This window comes from Anopheles darlingi, chromosome 3 (genome assembly GCF_943734745.1).
Source record: "Anopheles darlingi chromosome 3, idAnoDarlMG_H_01, whole genome shotgun sequence".
Lineage (NCBI taxonomy): Eukaryota > Metazoa > Arthropoda > Insecta > Diptera > Culicidae > Anopheles > Anopheles darlingi.
In genome coordinates, this window is record NC_064875.1 from 64,793,124 (window position 1) to 64,813,123 (window position 20,000).

General features: G+C 50.2%; 2 protein-coding genes across 25 annotated transcripts in view; one reads left to right on the forward strand and one right to left on the reverse strand.

The window, feature by feature from the left end:
• Window positions 1-15,088, reverse strand: part of LOC125954412 (potassium voltage-gated channel subfamily KQT member 1-like) — a 163,047-nt gene extending 147,959 nt beyond the window's left edge. For 4 of the 20 annotated variants that reach the window (XM_049684699.1, XM_049684710.1, XM_049684706.1 and 1 more), the window contains exon 1: window positions 12,855-14,606. The gene's annotated coding sequence lies outside the window, so the exon portion shown is untranslated. Of the gene's footprint in view, window positions 1-12,854; window positions 14,611-14,973 lie in introns of those variants that run through there. The other 16 variants (XM_049684698.1, XM_049684700.1, XM_049684688.1 and 13 more) reach the window with 12 other exon arrangements.
• Window positions 15,089-16,676: 1,588 nt separating this feature from the next.
• LOC125954480 (uncharacterized) overlaps window positions 16,677-20,000 on the forward strand; it is a 9,674-nt gene continuing 6,350 nt past the window's right edge. For 2 of the 5 annotated variants that reach the window (XM_049684852.1, XM_049684856.1), the window contains exon 1: window positions 16,867-17,839. In XM_049684852.1, the coding sequence (XP_049540809.1) occupies window positions 17,758-17,839 (82 nt within the window). In that variant the 5' untranslated portion in view covers window positions 16,867-17,757. The other 3 variants (XM_049684854.1, XM_049684853.1, XM_049684855.1) reach the window with 3 other exon arrangements.

Consider the following 20,000-nt stretch of genomic DNA (forward strand, 5'->3'; position numbering starts at 1 on the left):
TTCTGCCCACACACAATCGTCCCTTTTTCTCCCGGGCGCACAATGTGACCAAAAAGGGAGAAATCCAATAACATGCCTTTGCCTTTTGTGTGTGAATGTGTGTGTGTGTGTGTGTGTGTGTTCTGGAATTCATCGCGCATCGGGCGCACGGAAAGAGAGCCCTTGGAGAAACCCCGTCACCGGGTTTCGATTTAATTTCTCACTTTTCCTTCAGCCATTCAGCCGTAATTGAAGGTAGAACAGTTTTCCGCCTCACCAGTCACCCGAGGACTCTTCCTTTTCCCTGTTTTTTTTTCGGTTGTATTTTGACTGGGGAGGGTTTCTAACACAAAAAGGATGTTGGTTTTGTTCCACTCCTAAACTGCAAACCGCGACCGCCCGCCACCTAAAACCATAACGTGCCAAGGCGCCAAGTGACAGCTCCGCCCGGACCGGAAGTTGGCTTGCCGCACTCCGGGGTGGAATTTTGAGCGAAAAAATCCACACACACACACACACACACGCGCGCGCGCTCGCAAACACACAGGGGAGTCAGCATAAAGAGCGTAGAAAAGGGGGGAACGGAAGGATCTCTTTCTCTCTCTCGTTCACCCACCCCAAGGGCCCCAAGGGGATGGCCAGCTTGACGGCGAACGGTGCCGGTGACGAATTGCTTTCCGAGCCTTTTTTCGCTTCTTCTTCTTCTTCTGCTACCTCTTCTTCGGGTTCCCTCGGCGCAACTTCTCTGGTGGTAGCACCGCAATCGTAAAAATTGCTTTTCCCTTGAGGTTCGAGCCTTTCACGGCTCCCTGCCTTTCGTGGTGTGTGTTCGCTTTGTCGGCAGAATAGTTTGCTTTTTGTTAGTGGCCCCGGTAGCGGGGTAGAACCCGATTTGCCTACTTCGGCTATCAGCAACATCATCTTGGAGCAGGGGAGCGAGCGACGAAGTTTCTGTGGTGCTGGTGCGGCAATGTGTGTAATCTGCTTTCAACGGTAATAACTATCCTGCACCATCATTACATTAATGTTGCCGCTTCCGCCGATAACATGTTTCTGTGTGCCTGTTTTTGTGTGTATGTGCTTGTGTGTATGTGTCGAAGCACCGAAACCATTCATTATCCTAGTGACGATGCCATTACCGGCGCGCCTTGACGCGCCTTGCTTTCGGATCTGGAATGGCTTGAAATAGCAAATCTGGTCCACTTCTTTGGCAAGAAACATTTGCTTTCCAGCAGCACACACACCGAGGACACCGAGCACACCTCGTTGGTCCTGTGTGTGCCAAGCATCGCAAGTCAACTCACTCGAATCTCGAGAAGTGCATGCTTCAAGACACACTCTCTCTCTCTCTCTGCTTCGCTGTGGATAATTGATTCTCCACACTCCACACTTCTTGGTTTGACTGCTCACAATGAAGTCATAATGATGACCAGCACTAGCACCAGCGATCGACACGATCGACACCACCAGCAGCAGCCAAAACAAAAAGCAGAATAATGATTAATTGCGCTCGCTACTTGTGGCCACTTGACACGGTCCTAAGAAGCCGGGCATCTTCACCTGAACATACACACACAAACAAACACACTTTACGTTCCGCTGATGGTGCATCCTTTTCAAGAGCTTTCCTTTCGCCTCACCGAGATCGAACGCTGTGGCCTTAACCCGGGGGGGGGGAAAGCTGTGAGCCATAAACATGTACGTAAATCACGCCAAGCCTCGTCGTCGTCGTCGTCGCCGTTGTCGTCGCCGGAGGAGGAGGAACATCATCCGGCGTTCATCTCCCTTCCTATGGAATGATTAAGTGCGGGCTAGCTTTCCCTGGCTTACACTAGGCTCTTGGCTCATGTTTTATGTTCGCTGCAGTGCTATGGATTGGTGGTCGTCGAGCTCGATTCTAAGCAAGGCCAGTGAAAGGGTGTTTTTACACAACTATCAAGCATTTTCGTTGCGATATCGAAATTTTCATATCGCAACAAAACGTTCATACAGAAAAAATCTCAATAATTTTTTGTTAGTTTAATATTCAAAATAAGGTTAATTTTTTATACATGGAGATTTCGTTATATGAAATTTAAATTTCGATATTGCAACGAAAATGGTCTGCGTGCGTAAAAACAACGTATACGAGGCACGTGCTCCCATTGCTCTGTTACTGCCAACGCCGGCCAGAGAAGTTTGCTTCACCGTGATGCCTATCGTCATAAGGCCAGCTGACGTGACAGGAACTTCCTCGAAAGCAGCAACTACACAACACTGTTGCACCTCCCTTCCCATTCGAGACAGACATGACCGCGTTCTAGGCGGAATGATTTCCATTTGCGTAAGCAAATTTTGCGATTCTTTGAAGAAAATTTCCATTTTAAAACTCCGCCGACTCTTCCCCCTGACTGTTTGTCCATCATTTGCACGATCTAGCGAGTGATTACATTGGGGCCAAAGGGCCGACTGGCTGGTTGGCTGCTGCTGCTTCGTATTTAAACAGCTTCGATCAACACGCCCACCGTCGATTGCCTGTCCGATCCGACTGTTTGAGCAAACTATTTACATTTCAAACCAACCATCAACTGGCGCTACGGTGCGGCACCTTTCATCGGCCACCAAACAGACAGACATTGGCTCATAAGAAATTCGTTCGCGGTGAGTAGAAGGTTGATCCAACACGTCAGCCAGCCAGCCAACCAGCTGTTTACGATGAAACCAGTTGTTTGGCAAATCCGATCCGTTATTAAAGCTGTCTTGTCATTTAGCAAGAACCCCGATTAGCGGAGGCAGATACATCCCAATCCCCAGTGTCACCGAACCGGACAGCCGTGCTGCTGCTGCATCTGGCGCCGATCCGGGGGAAGTGTAGAGCGTACATGACCTACATTGTACGCAGAAAGTTGCATCGCACATCCGGTGTTCAACTCCCTCAACGGCCAAACGTAGCACATAGAGCTTCCTCCATTTTTTCGGGTTCAAAACCGAGGGAATTCAGAGAGAGAAAGAAAGAGAGAGAAAGCGACCGTTGAGGGGAAACAAAGTTTTGATAGACAGAAATAACAAGGACTCTTGCATTTCCAGTGTTTTTCCAACCCAGATTTTGAGGGAACATTCCAAGTTCGGGATTCAAGGGCTGGCGCATATACGCAAAACGAACAGGGGAGGAAAAAACTTTTCACTTTGATTCACACTGGCCACCACTACTTGAGGTGTAGCATGTAGGAAATGAAAGTATTTGTAGATGAAGCGTATACCCCCCCGAGCGACTCTACATTTCTACTAGACTCTTCCTTTGTTCCTCCCCCTTTGTTCACCATCGATTGTTCCCGTTCGATGATCCTTTCAATAAGGAGCACAAGAGAGAAAGAGAGAGAGAGAGAGTGGAGTCTATTTTCAAACTTTCCGCAAAAATCTAGCACGCAGAAAGGCGCATCGCGCACCGGGAACGGGACTGCGGTTTCCGGAAAATTGAAAATAGTTTTCACGCCAAAATTCGCGGGCGCGCGTTTTAAGGGCCCCACGCGGCAGTCGAGCACCGCACCGGACACGTCCGTTCGGTTGCGATTGTTTAAATAACGGCCGACCACCATGGCCGGCATGGAGCGTAAACCACAAACTAACGCTCCTGGAGACACACCGGACCACCGCGGGATGACGAGCTGAAGCGTCACGTTTGACCACCGGTCCGGTGGCCAAATGTTTAGTTTTCGGTGAGGTTTATATATTGTACATCCACCGCTCACTCGCTCGCTCGATCGTTCGTTCGTTCGCTTCCGTGTACTAACACTGCCAAATTCCATTTGCTTAATGGATCGTAAAGCGTGACGAGTTGGAAATTAAATTTTCATCATCTTTTCCTCTATTTTCCGCCCCAAAGGACTGGCGACCGACCAACGAGGGTCACATCGGTTTGCAACAATTTTACATCAAATGTGAATCCAATTCCAGCGAGGGGTCACTAGGTCGCTGATGCGAAGGTAACCACGCACGTTCCGGGCGGTCTGGTGTCGGCCGCCCAGAGGCCAACCAACGTCCGGGATCGGGATCGACATTTTAATGCAAAGTGAACGGCATTCCAGCTAGCAGCTATTCCGTAGTTCCATAGTCGGAACAGACACACACACACATGACTAGACGACAACGCGCGCTTGTCGAGTGTTTATGGAATGTCTACAGCCCCGAGACCGATGTAACTGCCGATCGATTCAACGGACCTGGTGGCGTATCTGGTGCTTCCAGTGCCAGTGCCAGCAGCAGATGCGCCACCTGGTAGCGACAGATGTGCCCGCAGCATCTTCCGGACTCTACTACTGTCAGTGTCACCCATCGTGAAGTGATGATGGTGGGCATGAGGAATAATGAAAATACGCCTACAAAGCACAGCACAAGGCACCGGGCCGAGAACTGGTCGGCTTCCCACGTTTGCATTATGCATTGCGGTTCCGCATCCACTGGCTCTGGCGTCGCCACCGTTGCCATGGTAAACGGATGGTTACATTGTTTCGCTGTCTCTCCGCAGCACTTGGAGCAAAGCAGGCCATGGAGAGTATTTTTTCCGTTTACTTTCTGCTCCTGCTCTGCTGTTGCTGCTGCCCGGATGCCGTATGAATGATAATCATTGTGATATTAATTATCTCCATTACGTTGTGCGAGCAATAAGAGTTGTACATTTTTCACCGTATCCAAATGTTATCGTTACACCGATTTATTGCCTCGCAGTAATTGTCCGGGATCAGCGCTTATCTCGCAGATGGAGACGCATGGTCGAACGATGGAGGCGCCTGGTAGCTCATGATTTCGATTTTGAGTTTTTTCTCCATTTTTCAAGCACTTTAATCAATCAATCCGTCCGGTCGGAGTCAAACCAGTGCAAGTAAACCCTTTAAAGATACTGCTCTCAACTGCAAAACACTAATGCTAGCGCAATAAACAACTTCCCCGCCACGATTGCACCCTTCGCAGAATGATATTTTCTCTATCAAAGGCGACCGGCTTCACCTGTTCGATTGCAATCCGATCCAGCTGCTTCTCTGCTAAGTGACCGTTACCTAGTGCTGTCGAGGTGAAAACAACCCCATTCCAGCAAAGGACCATCGTTCAGGGCTAGCAGCAAAGCAGCAGCACGGTGCTGGCGTGATAAATTATCAATCTGCCACCGAAGTCCCTTTGCACACAAACAAACACACGCCGGACCGCGTGGAAAATGTATCGAAGCACAAATTAAAACCTTCTCGACTCGACTCGGCATGCCAGACAGATGAAGCAGAAATTATTGGCATTTTTAGCATTCCGCTTCATGCTCTCGCTTTCTCTCTCTCAATCTCTGTCTCTGCAGCGATGCCCGGAAGATGGGAGATAAATTTTCCTCGTTACGTTCGTTTTCCACTGTCTTCGAAAGGGTTTCCCGGAATCAGCCACCGCGTGACCAGTGGCGTAGACTTTTTCTCACCAACCCCCACCTTCCATTTCATCCCTTTTTTACCCTTCAATTCGTATTAAATCTGTCCTTCCATTCCGTTGCTTTTTCGCAACAACAAAAAAAGCCCTCCTTTTTACAAACTGCTGCATGGCTGTCTCGGTTCTCACGGTCAGCCACGGCTTTTGGGTGCTGCTCAGGGAGCCGATACCGAGCCCGAGGAGCAGGAATCGATAGCCAGTCCGTTCGACCGTTCGGTTTCTGATTTAACAATTTCGAATCTTCTTGCCATCTTGCGTCTGCTGCTGCTGCAGCTTCTGTCAGCAAAACTTCGATGACCGCTGACCTTCGCTAATGATGTTAAAGAGAGCAAAAAGACACTGAGGGACCAAAAAGTTACTTGAACCGTTTTCGAAGGGATGCGCCACGCGAAACGGATCCAATCTTTCGCTCACTCACATTATTCCCGCATTGTCGATGCTCGTCAATGAATCCGTCACGAGGCATACGTTAGCTATGATGTACGGTCGGTAATTAACCGTATTGAAAGGACCTCGAACCACCGGCCATCTCGGATCGTACCACCAGCCACCGGCCACCCCTTACCTTAAAAGCACATTTGCTGTGTAATTCGAATTTAATGGCATCATAAAACACATTATGACACAGATTATCCGTCGTCGGAGCGACGGGCAGCTCGAAAAGGACAGCTCGTAACAGGTCCGGACCTACGTTTGCTACTACGCTCCACGCTTTGCCAGCTTATTGCCGGCAGAGATTGTGTGTTGCGCGGGCTAGCCACGCGGCATCTTCTTTAATCCAACAAATTAATTCAATCGTCACGTGATTCACGGTCCCTCCACGGATTCGCGTACCAGCCGCCACCAGCATACCATATTTATGTTGTCACAAGCATCACCAACCGGCTGAGCGTAGCTCAATCGTCGAGCTAAATAGCCCAACGGTAGCGGCACGCACCGACGGCTCTACTACGCCCTCTTCTAATGTAAGCTCAGCAAACAATGGCTCCATGGCTGGCTGGCTCTGTGGCCGGTGCGTTTTGGGAGTTTCTTTTCGTTTCGCAATTCGGAAAATTACTTTTTGATGGAACGTGCGCCACCACCATTACCACCGCCCGTGCGCGATGTCACCACCAGCAGCTGGTGCTGCTTGTCTTCGCTTTCCGTTTTCGTGATTTAGAGCTTTAAAGGTTGGCTTGCTTGGACCACTTTACTGCAAACAGAAAAAAAACACGAAACCAAAAAGAACGACCCAGCAAGCCAGCACCAGCGGCCCTCATTTTTGGTACATTTCACGGCTCGATGATAAACCTTTAGCACATCAAACGAGGTCCTCCACCTTCTCCTCCTCCTCCTCCTTTTCCTTCTTCTCCTGCTGCTACCCGAGGCTTCTTACGCGTTCTTCGCTTTCCTGCGGCGAGTGATTTTTATTCAATCATCCACGCTAATCATTTTTTCCGTTTTCTCGCCTTTTCTCGCCACCACCGCAGAGCAATCGATCGATCGGTCGACGACTGTGGGGCCTCCTGCAAATTGCCGACGCGCGCGTCTGCACCCTCGTGCTGCCGTCGATCGGAAGCTGCCACGTTGAAAAGATGAAGTGCTCAATGTCTCCATTCTATCGCTGTTCTGTTCCACCAAACGTTTTATGGTTACTGGTGCCGTTCACTTAGCACCACTTCGCGCACAGCCTAGAGACAGCCACAGCCTGTCTGGCTGCCTGTGGCCACCGCAATCGTGGCACATCGCAAGATAAACACCATTACCGGCAGCTTTTGCTTTGCGTCTTGAGAGTTTCTTTAGGGAGGAGCAAGAGGGACGGAAAAAAGAGAAAAAAAAGAAACCCTCCTCCACTCTACGGCCACCAATACCGCGCATTAAACAAATGGTTCTTGCACGCGAACACGTGCGTGTGTGTGTGTGTAAAATACTTTGCGACAATTCATTGTACACGCGCGACACGATATGTTGCTTGGGAAGGAGAATCTACCTGATGCTTTCGCGGAACGTTTTGCTCGTTTTTTTGTTGTTGTATTTTTCAAAAAACTTTTTCAAGCTATCGCCATTGTCGCGCTTTGCGATTCTGCTGTTTATATCTGAGTGTCTGTGTGTGTAAGAAACCGGATTGGAACAGCTTAATAGGAAAAGCTTAATAGGTGAAGGTGCAACAGACGCTTCGAAACACGCGACCGCGCTACTCTTTACCCACGGAACACCGAGATTACCGAGCAATGCAATGTTGTTGGCAATGTTCTGTGCGCCGCTCTCGATCCCTTTTCATCGGGCTTTTATGATATTGTTCCGCAGCACGCACAAAAAAAAACCAAGTGGAACAAGAATGAAAGAAAGGAAGTCTTACTTTGCGCTCGGAACATGACACAACCTGCGGCATGACGTGGCGCTGGTTTCCTGTTAGGCGTTTCATCGCTTCGTTGTACCGCGTTCCGGAGTATTGTGTTAGCTGCTTGCTTGCTACCGTGCACCGTGTTAAGCTCGCCGAACACTACCACCACTAGCACCACTATCCACGGCAGTTAATGTGATAATATGTTACCCCAAGTCAACGGCGAACACACACAGCCTCTCGGTACACAATTAGGAAAATGCAGAGAAACACGCCAGGCCGCTCAGGAACATCGAGGTTCTTTTCTGCTGTTGCTGCTGCTGCTGCTGCTACTGCTACTAAGTACCAGCACATCTTCAGTAGCTGGCAGGCATTAACAAGCCCTGCTGTCCGCGCGAACAATGCGCAAAACCCCGGCGCGATTTCCCTGGAATCCTCCATGGTTTTAAAAAGAAACCGAGAAACCACCACAGCAGCAGCACAGCGCAGTGCTGCGTTCACCGAGGTCGATCTGTGCTTGGCACTTGGCCCCGTGAATGGGAAAAAAACGCGTTTATAATTGAGATCCCCCCCCTCAGCAGCCAGGCAGTGAAGATAAAAAGAATAACGAATAAATTCCTCCCACCCAATTCCACGAAGCAGCGGTCGCTGCGCTTCTTTGGAGATTTCATTTTTTTGTACAATTTTCGGAATTGACTAAGCACTGTTGGCTTCAAAAGCGACCCAACCAGTAGCGGTGTGTTGGCGCGTTTGTTGAACGAGAAATTATGATGCTTCATTATGCTACTTAATCGGGGCAGTTTGCAATGACGAGCACCGTCGCAGTCTCCTCTAATCCGGTACGCGCGTGTTCATTAATCCCTTTCGCTCGTTCGCTTTCTTGAGCTCGAGCTAGTGCTGCTCCGGGAGTGCTGAAGTGACTGTCGTTTCACCGAACGGCCCACGTCTGGCAGCAAAGAAAAATGGGGATTCGGATAGCAAGATGCACTCCCCGCAATCCTTCAGGAGCCGCTCCGGTATCGAGTGCTTCGAGATGTAGGTCAAGATCACGATAAGACGAGGTTGACCTTTCGAAGAGCCTGGCATCATTACGATTGCAGCGAGCGTACCTTGCGAATGCCATTCCAGCATACCGAGAGATGCCGAGTTCCTGTATGACGTGATTAGGAGTTGAAGTCTCTTTTACCAACTTTGGTTCCTCTTGCCTCTCGATATCCGCAGCAGCAGCAGCAGCAGCAGTAGCAGCAGCAGCAGGAGTGCTTTCGATGTGTCCTCGATTCCGATTTAATTTATTCCCCTTCCCTCAGCGTGTCTCTCTTTTTACTACCACAGCGGCAGTAGCTCGATTTTTATATGGCTTGGTCATTTAATTTTTAAAATGCAATCAATTCAATGGACATCGCCATCCACAGAGAGAGAGAGAGAGAGACAAAGAGAAAGAAAACGGTGCGTGAATGGCGAACTCGGTGGTGGTGGGCATTGTTTGTCAACTTTTCGACGCGGTTCGACCTCCCCCGGATCACCGGATCACCGGAGACCGGAATTTCGAACAATCCAAATTGAATGATTTCCCCTTATCTCGCAATCAGCCTTTCCTCGGCCCGGGGAATGGACCGGACAAAAAGGTAAACAATCCATCTCTTGCCAGTGAACCAGGATGGCGTTGTCGCACGCGCCAACCGCGAAAGGAACAATGCCTCGAAGTTTCCCCTCTCTGCTCCTTTCCGCAACCCATAATCGTAACAATTTATCACCAATCAACTTTCACGGGAGGCTTCCATTTTTTTTTCGCTCCCGGTACGTTCCCGTTCCCTTTTCTATTGTTCGAACAGACGACGGAATTCGGTCGAGAGATTTGAAGCGCAGCAGCAGCGGCGGCGCGCCACGTGTCCACGTGTCCTCTAGGTTTTGCTATTCAATTATCGAACCCACAAAATTCACGGGAAATTCAACCCAAAAAAAAGATGTAGATAAAATTGAATTTCCCGCCGAGCAGCAAACAACAGAACTGAAAAGCGCAAAGCAGCGTAACATAAGGGAATTATGGCGCGATCGTGGCCCCGGTACTTCCGGTGCCGGCGGGGCAATGCTAGTGCTAGTGGTGGGTTAAAAATGTATGAACTAAATTTATTTGAACGTGCAAATATTGATCCACAAATGTGCACCGGGCAGCGTGCCTGGGGTGGTGGTGGTGCTGGTGTACCAATTCCCGTTTGGAGATTTATGCTATTCCGGTTATAGCTGGTTTGGTTGCTGGTTTATGTGGACCGCGTGTGTTTGATGAAGTGTGCCCAGTGCCCCGTTTGATTCAATAATTCGCAAGTAAATCGCATTTGTGGCTTTTTACGGTGTGCAAGTCCGATGACGATCGCGTCGTGAATGGTTCGCCAATCCCGATCGAATACTTTCCCGGGGACCTGGGCGGGGGACTTTAACATTGAATACAATTAGATCGGATGTTTCAAAGCGCCCTCCCAGAAGCTCGTAGCTTTCGTAGAACGGAATGCTCAGCGAGTACCTTGTAGTCCCTTGGGCACCATCACCGCCCTTTGGACCGTGGCCAGCTTGTTCCCAGCAAAACCCACGGAACCACCGGAGAGCCCCCTGCTCGGCATCGCACGAGCAAACAATTCGCTATCAATATTTATTTTATTACAAGAAGACACACAATCACGGTGGTCGCCATCAATCCCTCCCATCCCACCCACCCATCAAGCCACCTTTCCCTCACCTTTCCCATTCAAAAAGTGAAGCAACAATTCGATACGAACAACGAGACCGAGACGAGACCTGCCACGGCCTGGATTCGCAATTCGATTCGGATTTCCTCGAAGGCGTTGTCCGCGTCTCGAAGATTTGCTTGCCCTATTGGTGGGGGTAGACACGAAGACGAAGGCGGGAGGAAAAGCAAACAAACCAGAAGAAACAACGATAAGAAGTTATGCAGCCATCGGCGGTGTTAAGCGGTGGCTAGCAGATTCTTTACGTTTGCGTTTGCGTTTTGTGGTTACAATGGACCACTGGGACTGGAACCGGCAACAGCTCTCGCTCTTCCGAGAACTTCAAGATCGGTCCCCGGAGAAACACATAAATCAATTAGCTTCATCCGTACCGAAAACAGCGTCAGCGAACCAGCCGGTGTCGGTGTCACTTGTTCACTAATTCGGCACGATTGGCATGGATTTATGTGCCCGGGGCCCGGCGCTAGTTTTAATGCGGGTACTTAAGGAGCTGCAAAACTCTGCCGGCACAAGTCAATAATCGAACGGAAAAAATCTTTCTCCTTGGCGTAAGTTTCAAACCATGCCCGGTACACCGGTAAGGGTGGGTTTCATCGAATTAAACTTTTGCCATCTCCTCGACACCTGCTTGACACGCTGGTCTGGCCACCCGGAAGGTGACCCAGAAAAGTTCCCCCCGGCCACCAAGGTTTGCGAAAATTAAATTCAATCTTCTGCAACCACGCGTTCAATCTCCAAACTCCGCGCCATTCGTGACTGCAACTGCGACCGTACCGGCAGCACGTCGTGGCCTTGGCCTGCACATAAGTTTGTCCCACATCCCTATGCGCCCTAGGTACGTGTGGTGTGTGTGCTAGTGGTGGTGGTTAAGCTACTCTGCCGTTAGCCGCTTCGGCATGTGCCAGGTGATGACAATTCGCACGAAGGCGGAATTGATGAGCGGATGCCATACGCGCGCGTGCACACGGGAAACTCGCGCCCCTGGGGAGAAAGGAGACGGAACGTGGCTGAGGCCAAGGCTGCCAGTATTGCGAACGAAAGTTTTCAGCGTACCAGAAACCGTGACACAACTCATTTTCGGGCGACACGATCGATCGCTCGAGAGCGCTCCAGTGATCGACACGAGCGTGGCACGATACCAGCGCGTCTAATGTAATGATAAAGTTTGTCATTGTGCCCTTCATCGGGGCTTCCAAGCGGGCTGCGAGTCTCGTACCTGGAACAGTGGTCGACGTCAGCGTAGCGCAAACTCAAACAAAACGAAGTGAGAGATTCTCGGCATCATTTCGGCAAACAAATCCCTGCTATTGAATGGTGGTGGTGAGACACACCTTGTACCGGTTCTAATATACCTTCCGCTACAGTGTTCGTGTGGAAAACGGCGTAGGGCGCACATAAGCCTCGCGTCAAGCCGCCCGGCTCACCGAGCGAAGCCCTCCATAATAAATTACAAATCATCTTCTAAGCCTCCTCCCTCCAATGGAGAAAGCCTTTGAGCAAAGGTTGCTGGCACGCTGGCGCACGAGCATAAAAACAACAGAAGCACGAAAAAATGCCCGGAATTGCTGAGAGCAAAAGATGGATGAAACACGCGCCGCGCCTTGGAATGAACTCGCAGCAGCAAGGAGCACGCAGCACAACAGCATCAGCGTTTGTTACAGCGAGAAGGATGGATCCTGTTCAAGGAAAGGATGCCAAAGGCATGCCAAAGAAATAATAAAACATAAAAAAGGCGTTTTCACCTGACCCTACGCAGGCCTTAACGCCGGTCTGCTCTGAAGAGTGCACCGCACTCTGGAGAAAACCGACAACCAACAGTAACAGCAGCAGCAGCAGGCTTTCAACCTCATGGCCCCGAGGAATGTTAATGTCATGCCGACACCGGATCGCATGAAAGCTGCTAAATTGCAGAAAAAGAACCAAAAATCCAGCTCGAAGAGAGAGAGCAGCCCAAAGCCATTTCGCGGAAAAGGGGGGGAAATAAAAATCCCGGGAAATCGGTAATGGGTATCGCGATCCCTTATCATTCCACGAATTCTGAGTGTGGGTTGTGGTTGGTTGTGTCGATGATAATAATTCACTTCAATGGTACCGCTGCCTGTCTGTGTCTTCAGGAGCACCAGGGTGTGTGGCTGTCTAATTTTCCGAAGCCAAGCTTAAACTCAATTTATATCGATCAGCGCGGTTTGCTTCAGAACGGCGAAAACCATACCAGGAGGAGGATGTGTATGTGTGTGTGTGTGTGGCCACAGCACAAAGCAAAGGTGAACGTACCCATATCTCCTGCCGTACAGGGGTTTGACAGCCAGCGTCTTGATTTTTTCCCTTTATCTTCGAGCTTTTTTTTCTCCCAAACGCTTCTCGCTTACCTTTGCTGCTCTCGGTAGACCTCTTCCTCCTGGTGGTGGTTGAGCTGGAGTTGGATCACTTTTGAAGCTCGCTTAAACATGTTGCTGTTGTTGATGTTGGTATCGATGAGCTGGGGCTTGCCATATTTACATCGTTGCCGCATTATCCAGCGATTGACTTTCAATGTACGAGCAACTTTATTTCCTCACACAAACACTCAACGCCCCTCGCACACCCCGATCCTCGCTCTCTCCTCGGACGTTGTTGGCCACTACCAGCCACCAGGGAGCACACCGCCGCCACCACCATAACCACGACACATTGAACCGAACCGGAATCGATATCGTTGCTTTCGCTCCTTTCACCATCCGGGACTTGACCCCGGGATTGAAGCCGTTTTTACACAGGAGGTGAAGAGGGGTTAATGTTTCACTTCATATTAATGTTGCTACTGCTGCTGCTGCTGCTGCTGCTGCTGCTGAACGGTGGTTATGTGGTTCTCTTCTCACCCTCCGACACGAGGTTTGGTTGGTTGGGCCGGTTCCCCCGTTTTCGATTATTTCGTCAACACTTTAACCATCAGAAGCAGAACTCCATCATCCTCTCGATGCACGGAATGGTGGGCCGCCTCCCGTCCCCCGTCTCCAGCACACCATTCACCACTAAAGGATCATTCGAATTCGGAATGGCACTAATCCTGCTACTGCTGCTGCTGCCGTATGATTTAATACAACGATGCTCACTTGCCTTGTGCCACAGCGGGCCACGTAACCGAAAAAGGACAAAACCGCAACACGTTTCTGCTCCTGCTGCTGGGGCTGCTGGTGCTGGTGGTGGTGGTGGTGGCCTACGATTTTGGGTTGAGTGATCACAGCCACAGCGCACAGAAACCGGAGATTATCGCACCTCACGCAAGCACGTGCCCCCTTGTGTTCGCTCGCCAGCAAGATCGCCAGCAGCACCTCAATCACTAAAAGCACACCACACGACGTAGGGAATACACACACAGAGAGGGAGTACGACAAGTACACAGCCAGACACGAACTCACACACAATACTACACCGCATTCGGATGGTCGGTTTGGATCACATTTCCAATCAACCACACTACATCAACCGAGTTGTTGCTGCTGCTGCTGCTGCTGCTGCTGCTGCTACTGCTAGATTTGCATAGATCGACGACGACGACGACGATGCCGGGACATTATTTATACATTCACCTACTTCATTAAAACCCCTCGGGAATCGAAACACTTCACACGACTACTCGGCTGGCTTTGGCTGTAATGAGGAGGTGGTTGGTTGGAACATTTTTCTCTCCTTCCCCCGAACCATTATCATAGCTTTCCAATAACCTAACCACCACCCCTACCAGCCAGTCAACCCCGCGCAATCAGGCGTCCCCTCAAAGGATGCCTCTTACTTCACACAAAACAATCCCACTCCATCCACAGAGGGGTGGTTCGAAGGGGATGGAACTAGAAACCAGTGGCCACACACAATGACACACAATAAGGGGTTCGATGTGTGGCTCGGTACGACACAAACGGTCAACGACCACACCATCGACGTCCTACGACGATGACGACGAGGCAGCCCACCAGCTGGCACCGAAGAGACCAGATCGTTAGCATGCAGGGGGTGGTGGCGAGGGGGTGTGTTTCCTGCTAGAAGTGGGCGCTTGGGCGCGGGTGCTTGGCGTGTAGCCAGCCAGCCAGCCAGCCAGCCAGCAACAACCCCCGAGAAGGCTTTCTTCATCTAACGATTATTATCCTTTTGAATAATTTAAAAGCAGTAACACACCAGTGTAAGCGGCACCAACCGACCGCACCGACCTGAGGCCGGAAAAGGAACGCACCCTCGGCCCGGCCCGGCTGGTAAGTACGTCACGCGGCATGCCTTCTCGCGGCCACGGCCAGGAAACACCATTGCCACTAGTCGTCGAAATCCCCAAAATTCCTGAATCCTCGCCATCTTCCTCGGTGCCTCGGTGGTTTCCTGGTGTGAGCGAGCAACAGCAACGGACACATTATTGTCACCGAACGTCACCGAGAGTGTGGCGCCTCCATTTTTTCCTCCTTCCCACTCTTTTAATGCCTGCCTTTCAGCCTGAAAAAAAAACGGAAACCGGATGCTGACTTGGTTGCAATGATCACACACCAACACACACGCACACACACACAGGATGAGCGTGAGCTGACGATAATCCGCGAGCACACCGCGATACCAGCTCGATCGATCCGTTCCGGAATCCCGATCCGATGCGTATGACGTCCCGGCGAGTACTACTGCTGGCCGTGCTTCTACTGCTGCTGCTGCTGCTGCTACTGGAGTACAGTACTACTACCGGCAACCGTCCTGGTGCCGGCTCGCTGTACACCACTCCAGTGTTCACTCGTTCTGCGCATCATTCGGTACCGATGAACGACCAGCAGTGAGAGACTTCGAACACGATGTGGAAGCTGTGGATCGCGGTGAATGGCAGATTTGGCATGGAAAAGCCGCTGTTACTACCCTCTATTCGACGTTGGTCGATGAACGCGGTAGTACGCGCCACTCACGCGCGATGAATTCCCCACTTCATGAATTCATCGCGTGGTGGCGTGCGTGCGGCGGCAGCCGGTGGCCCGAGGTGGCGGTGATGCGTCTCAGCTGGTTTCGGAAAATGCTTTTATCGCTCCAAAACCTGTTGATTCGGATTATCTATTATGTTGTGTGCGTGTGTGTGTGTTCCTCGTTTTTTTTTCTATTTCTATTCAGCTCGGTGAATCCGTGCCCGTGTCATGAGGGGCTTCACATGATTCATGCGTTTGCGACGATGCGTGTGACGTTGGCGTTATGCTGCTTACGATAATTTTGAATTTATCTTTATGATTTATTGGCGTTTGAGTTACATATTAGGATGATTAACGTTTTAAATGTATTATTTTTTATATATTTCTGAAAATAAACGTAACCAAACTTCTATAAGTTGATTTAAGCTACATAGTAACCTTGGCAACGCTAAAGAGCAGAATGATTATCTAAGTAAACGTAGGATTATAATTAAAAATATGGACCTTGGAGTGAAATGATAAAAAAGCCTTAAGTTAATGCCCACTAACAGTCACACAGTACGTCTAGAAGTAATCATTTTCAGCGCGAAATCGTATGCAAACATCCAATGGAATTCATAAATCCCCCTTCGACCAATACCAAAGCATGTGAAAATGATCACCAACCGGCAAACGGGCAGTTGCATGCTCAAATGTCAAAAGCCGGATTAGAAAAGAAACATCGGAACAATAAACAACTTCAACGCCGCGCAATCCACGCGGCAGCGCCTGCCAGCCGTCCATCCTCCTCCTTCCGTCTGTCTATGGCTGACATTGATCTTCATCTCCTTTCGCTCCTGCGTCCTTTCCGTACGCGTCCGGCGAGAGCAAATTTGTCTTTCCCGTTAAACCATCCTGTCACAACGTTGTTACATGTACGATGCGGTGTCGGCGCATAGAACGCGCGAGAGTCATAATCTCCCGCGAGACACTAGCAGCAACAACAGCAACACCAGCGGATGAGAGCAGCGCCATCATCGCCAGGGTGGGCATCTGCACCCCCCACTTGTTGGCTATCAGAGCGATGGGCGTTGCTCCACCACCATGTGCATGCTAAATTTAGGTGCTCAGCCCAGAAGAATTCGAGAAGCAAAGGAGGGAAAGGCTTATCCGTGCAATGCAACACCGAGGACCTGCTGACTGACATAGCGAGAGGCAGACAGGAGAGAGAGACCGAGAAAGATCGAGAGACATTATGAGAGATTTTGAAAATGCCCATCCCCGTGATGGGCTGGCGCGCAACGCTGAACGCTCACTCACCGGCGCGGATCAACCTGCCATCGCGCAATCCAGTGTCGAGATCGCACCCGGTGCTGGCAGATCGCACCGTTCCCGGCGAAGCTGACAGGTGAATTCGGTTCAGCACCTTCCGCGTTCCTGCCATTTAACGGTTCGCTTGTTTGAAAGCCACAATCTCGGGGGAGACAGCGAGTTGAGTGTTTATTGACCCAATTTCACGTCCATCGCAATCACGATCGATTTGTTTACCTCGTGTGTGTGTGTGTGTGTGGTCCTCCCGTGCACTGAACCATTCATTCAGCTGTCGTCAAAGGATGCTGTGACTGGCAGAATGGCAAAGTGGCGATCGTGATGAAGCCATGGAGCTCCTCATTCAGAGCAGCGGAAGGCTGAAGAGTGTCCTTTCAAGTGCAATCTACCACGGACGATGGGAGTGTGTGTGTGTGTGTGTGGGTGGGTGGGTGTAGAGGCTAGAATAAAGGGAGTAGAGGTTACAGAGTATCTCGCGAGTCTAATTATATGTCCGTTTAATTAATAACACCACAGCTTAATGGCAAACAAAACGAAACAACACCGTGACCACCGTGAGTAGTGTGCTCGAGACCGGCCTCGAGAGTCGAGTGTGAAGCACACATGCACAAGTGCCCGACCGCCTGTCCTGCCTCCTAAGCCTGTGGTGGTCGCAATTTGACGCAATTTCACACGCCTCGCGCCAACTAGCGCTCGCCGCCGAAGTGACCGAAGAGAGAAAGTGAGACAGCAAAAGGCTGCAGAAGCCGAAGAAGTAGAAGAAGAAGAAGAACAACCACACAGGGAATGCCAAGCTGGGTCGTGTACCAGTGCCAGTGCACCTAGTGTTCGCAGGTGGTATCCGGGTGGTGGTATGGCCAAGTGAAAATTATCGTCCATGTGAAATAATTGCCCACGGGCTGGTGACAGCACGTTAATCGTTACGCATCGTTAGCTTGGAGTGTGTGTGTCGGTGTTCGATGCTCTACTTGGGATCCTGCATCCCCGGCGGATCATCAAGTGACTTACGCAAGCAACGAGCATTGGTGGATTTATACTTCAAACAACAACATTGTCCATTATGGTTTCCGTTATGTTAGCACGCTCGCAACCACCACATACGATGCTGCTGCTGCCACCGCTGCTATTAGTATTTGCGTTGGGTGAGTTAAAGTGGGAAGAGGATTCGTCAATTGCGTTGCTTCAACTGTAAAATCGTTTTAAACAACAGGAAAACATTCGCTCTAATCATTCCGTTATTGTCAACAGATCGATTCGATTCAAAGGCTTCTGCAGATAATCGTTACTAACAAGATAGAGAGAGAGAGAGAGAAAACACATGCTTTATCAAATTTCAATCGCTTTTCCCTATGATAACAATATAACCTGCTCGCACTGCTTACTAATTTCCTTGTACTATCAGCAGCAGCAGCAGCGACAACGAGGGACATTTGATTCCGTTGTTTAATTAGCAAAGCGATGAAACTATGCAACCCTCTGCCAGCCTCAAAAGGGAAAGTGCGCCGTTCGCATTAACTAGCAGCCGCCACAACAACAACAACAATAACAACAAGTCGTCGTGACACGATAAACGCAAAATAACGAGCAACTGGCGCTCATTACATCCATCACCGCACTATCACATCCCATCGTCACGGGCCACGGGATGCGGTTTTGTTCAACAGACGGCAACGATGTAAAGAGAAAGAGAGAGAGAGAGGATGTTGGCGCACATTAATTTATGCAGCCAGCAGTAGCAGCAGCAGCAGCAGAAGCATCAACAGCATCCTACATAAATCCATCCGCACTGTCTCGATGCGGAGAAGAACAGCAACAACAGCTACCAAAAGGCGAACAAAAAAACAGGGGGAATGCACGAGCAAAGCCATCGTTAAATCGGGCAACAACGGACAACATAGATTACACTGTCCTGTCCTATACTGCCCTGCCCTGCCATGACCTGGTGCCTGGTTGAAAAGCGGGTGTGAAAGCCGAACCGAAATCACGTGGCGCATTGGGTTGTTCAAACTCGTTAACAAGAAGCGTGGTAGAAGGAAGGGGGAAGAATAAAGGTATCAGATCTTCGGAACAGTCCACTTACGTAGCGTGACATCCCCCTATTGGACACCTTTTGTGCCGTGCTAGATTTCGATTGCAAATTACAACGAAACGTGACTTCATCACCTCACTTTCCACAGTCCGAGCATACGGCAAATGTATGTGTAATCCAATGAAAATCCACCCTTTCTATCAGAATACCCCATCCTCTCGAATACTCATGAGAAATGGATACGTTCGGCACGAAAATAAGCGACGCATCGGAATGATCGGAAGCACCGAAGCGAGCTGGGGAATGTCTTCATCGCCTCTATCGGACTTCCCACTTCTTAACAACCGTGAGATAAAACCGAGAGGGAAAAAGCGGAGAACGTAAAGAGCAACCTTCAAGCGCACACACACACACACACACAGGCACGCCGAAGACGAACCACTTAACAACCTGGCCGCTGTCCGCTGAGCTGTATAAACAATGTCGCACGCTTCTGTCCACGGTGGAATGTGGGTTTTGTTGTGGTTGTTGTTTGTTGGGTTGGAAAATGGATTTCCTCTTCAAGCCACCGTCCACCGTGATGCGCAATAGCGGCTTTTAAAAAGCAGCAATAGTAGCAGCAGTAGCAGCAGCAGCAGCAGCATCACGACACGACACGACACGTCTGTCTTTCGCTCTGCAATCACAATCCTGTAATCCCGCTCATTTGTTACGAGGTGCGTAGGTCCGATCTACGTCGTACCTTGTCGCTGCCGGCATGCCAAGAAAGGAGAGGCGCACCGAGACGCGTGATTTGAAGATTATGTCACTTCCCAAGATGGATTCTTGACATTACCTCCCTATCGCCGCAAACCAAAAAAAACCACACAAAGAAGAGGGGCTATCGGGATCTGCTTAAAATAATCAGACCAGACCTTTGGCGGCGACCGTTTGCCGTTTCCCGATCGGATTTCCTCGCGAAATGTTTTGCGAATTTTTCATCCCAACCGCACATTGTTTGTCGTAGCGTGGTAGTTCCTCTTTGTGGCCTCCGCCTGTCTGCCTGCCTGACGGAGGGCACCATCACGCTGCGTGGTGCGTGAGTAACCGGCACGGCAGTCGATCACGGCTGGGCCGCCGCGACTGGCCACAGAACGCGAGAACCGGTTGGAGAGTAAATACAATTACGACACACACACACACACAGCCCCGCAAGAGGCTGAGGCGTACCGTATGTCAAGCAAACTAGTTAAGATTGATGAGGCGCATAACGACCTCCTGGTTTCGTTCACGGA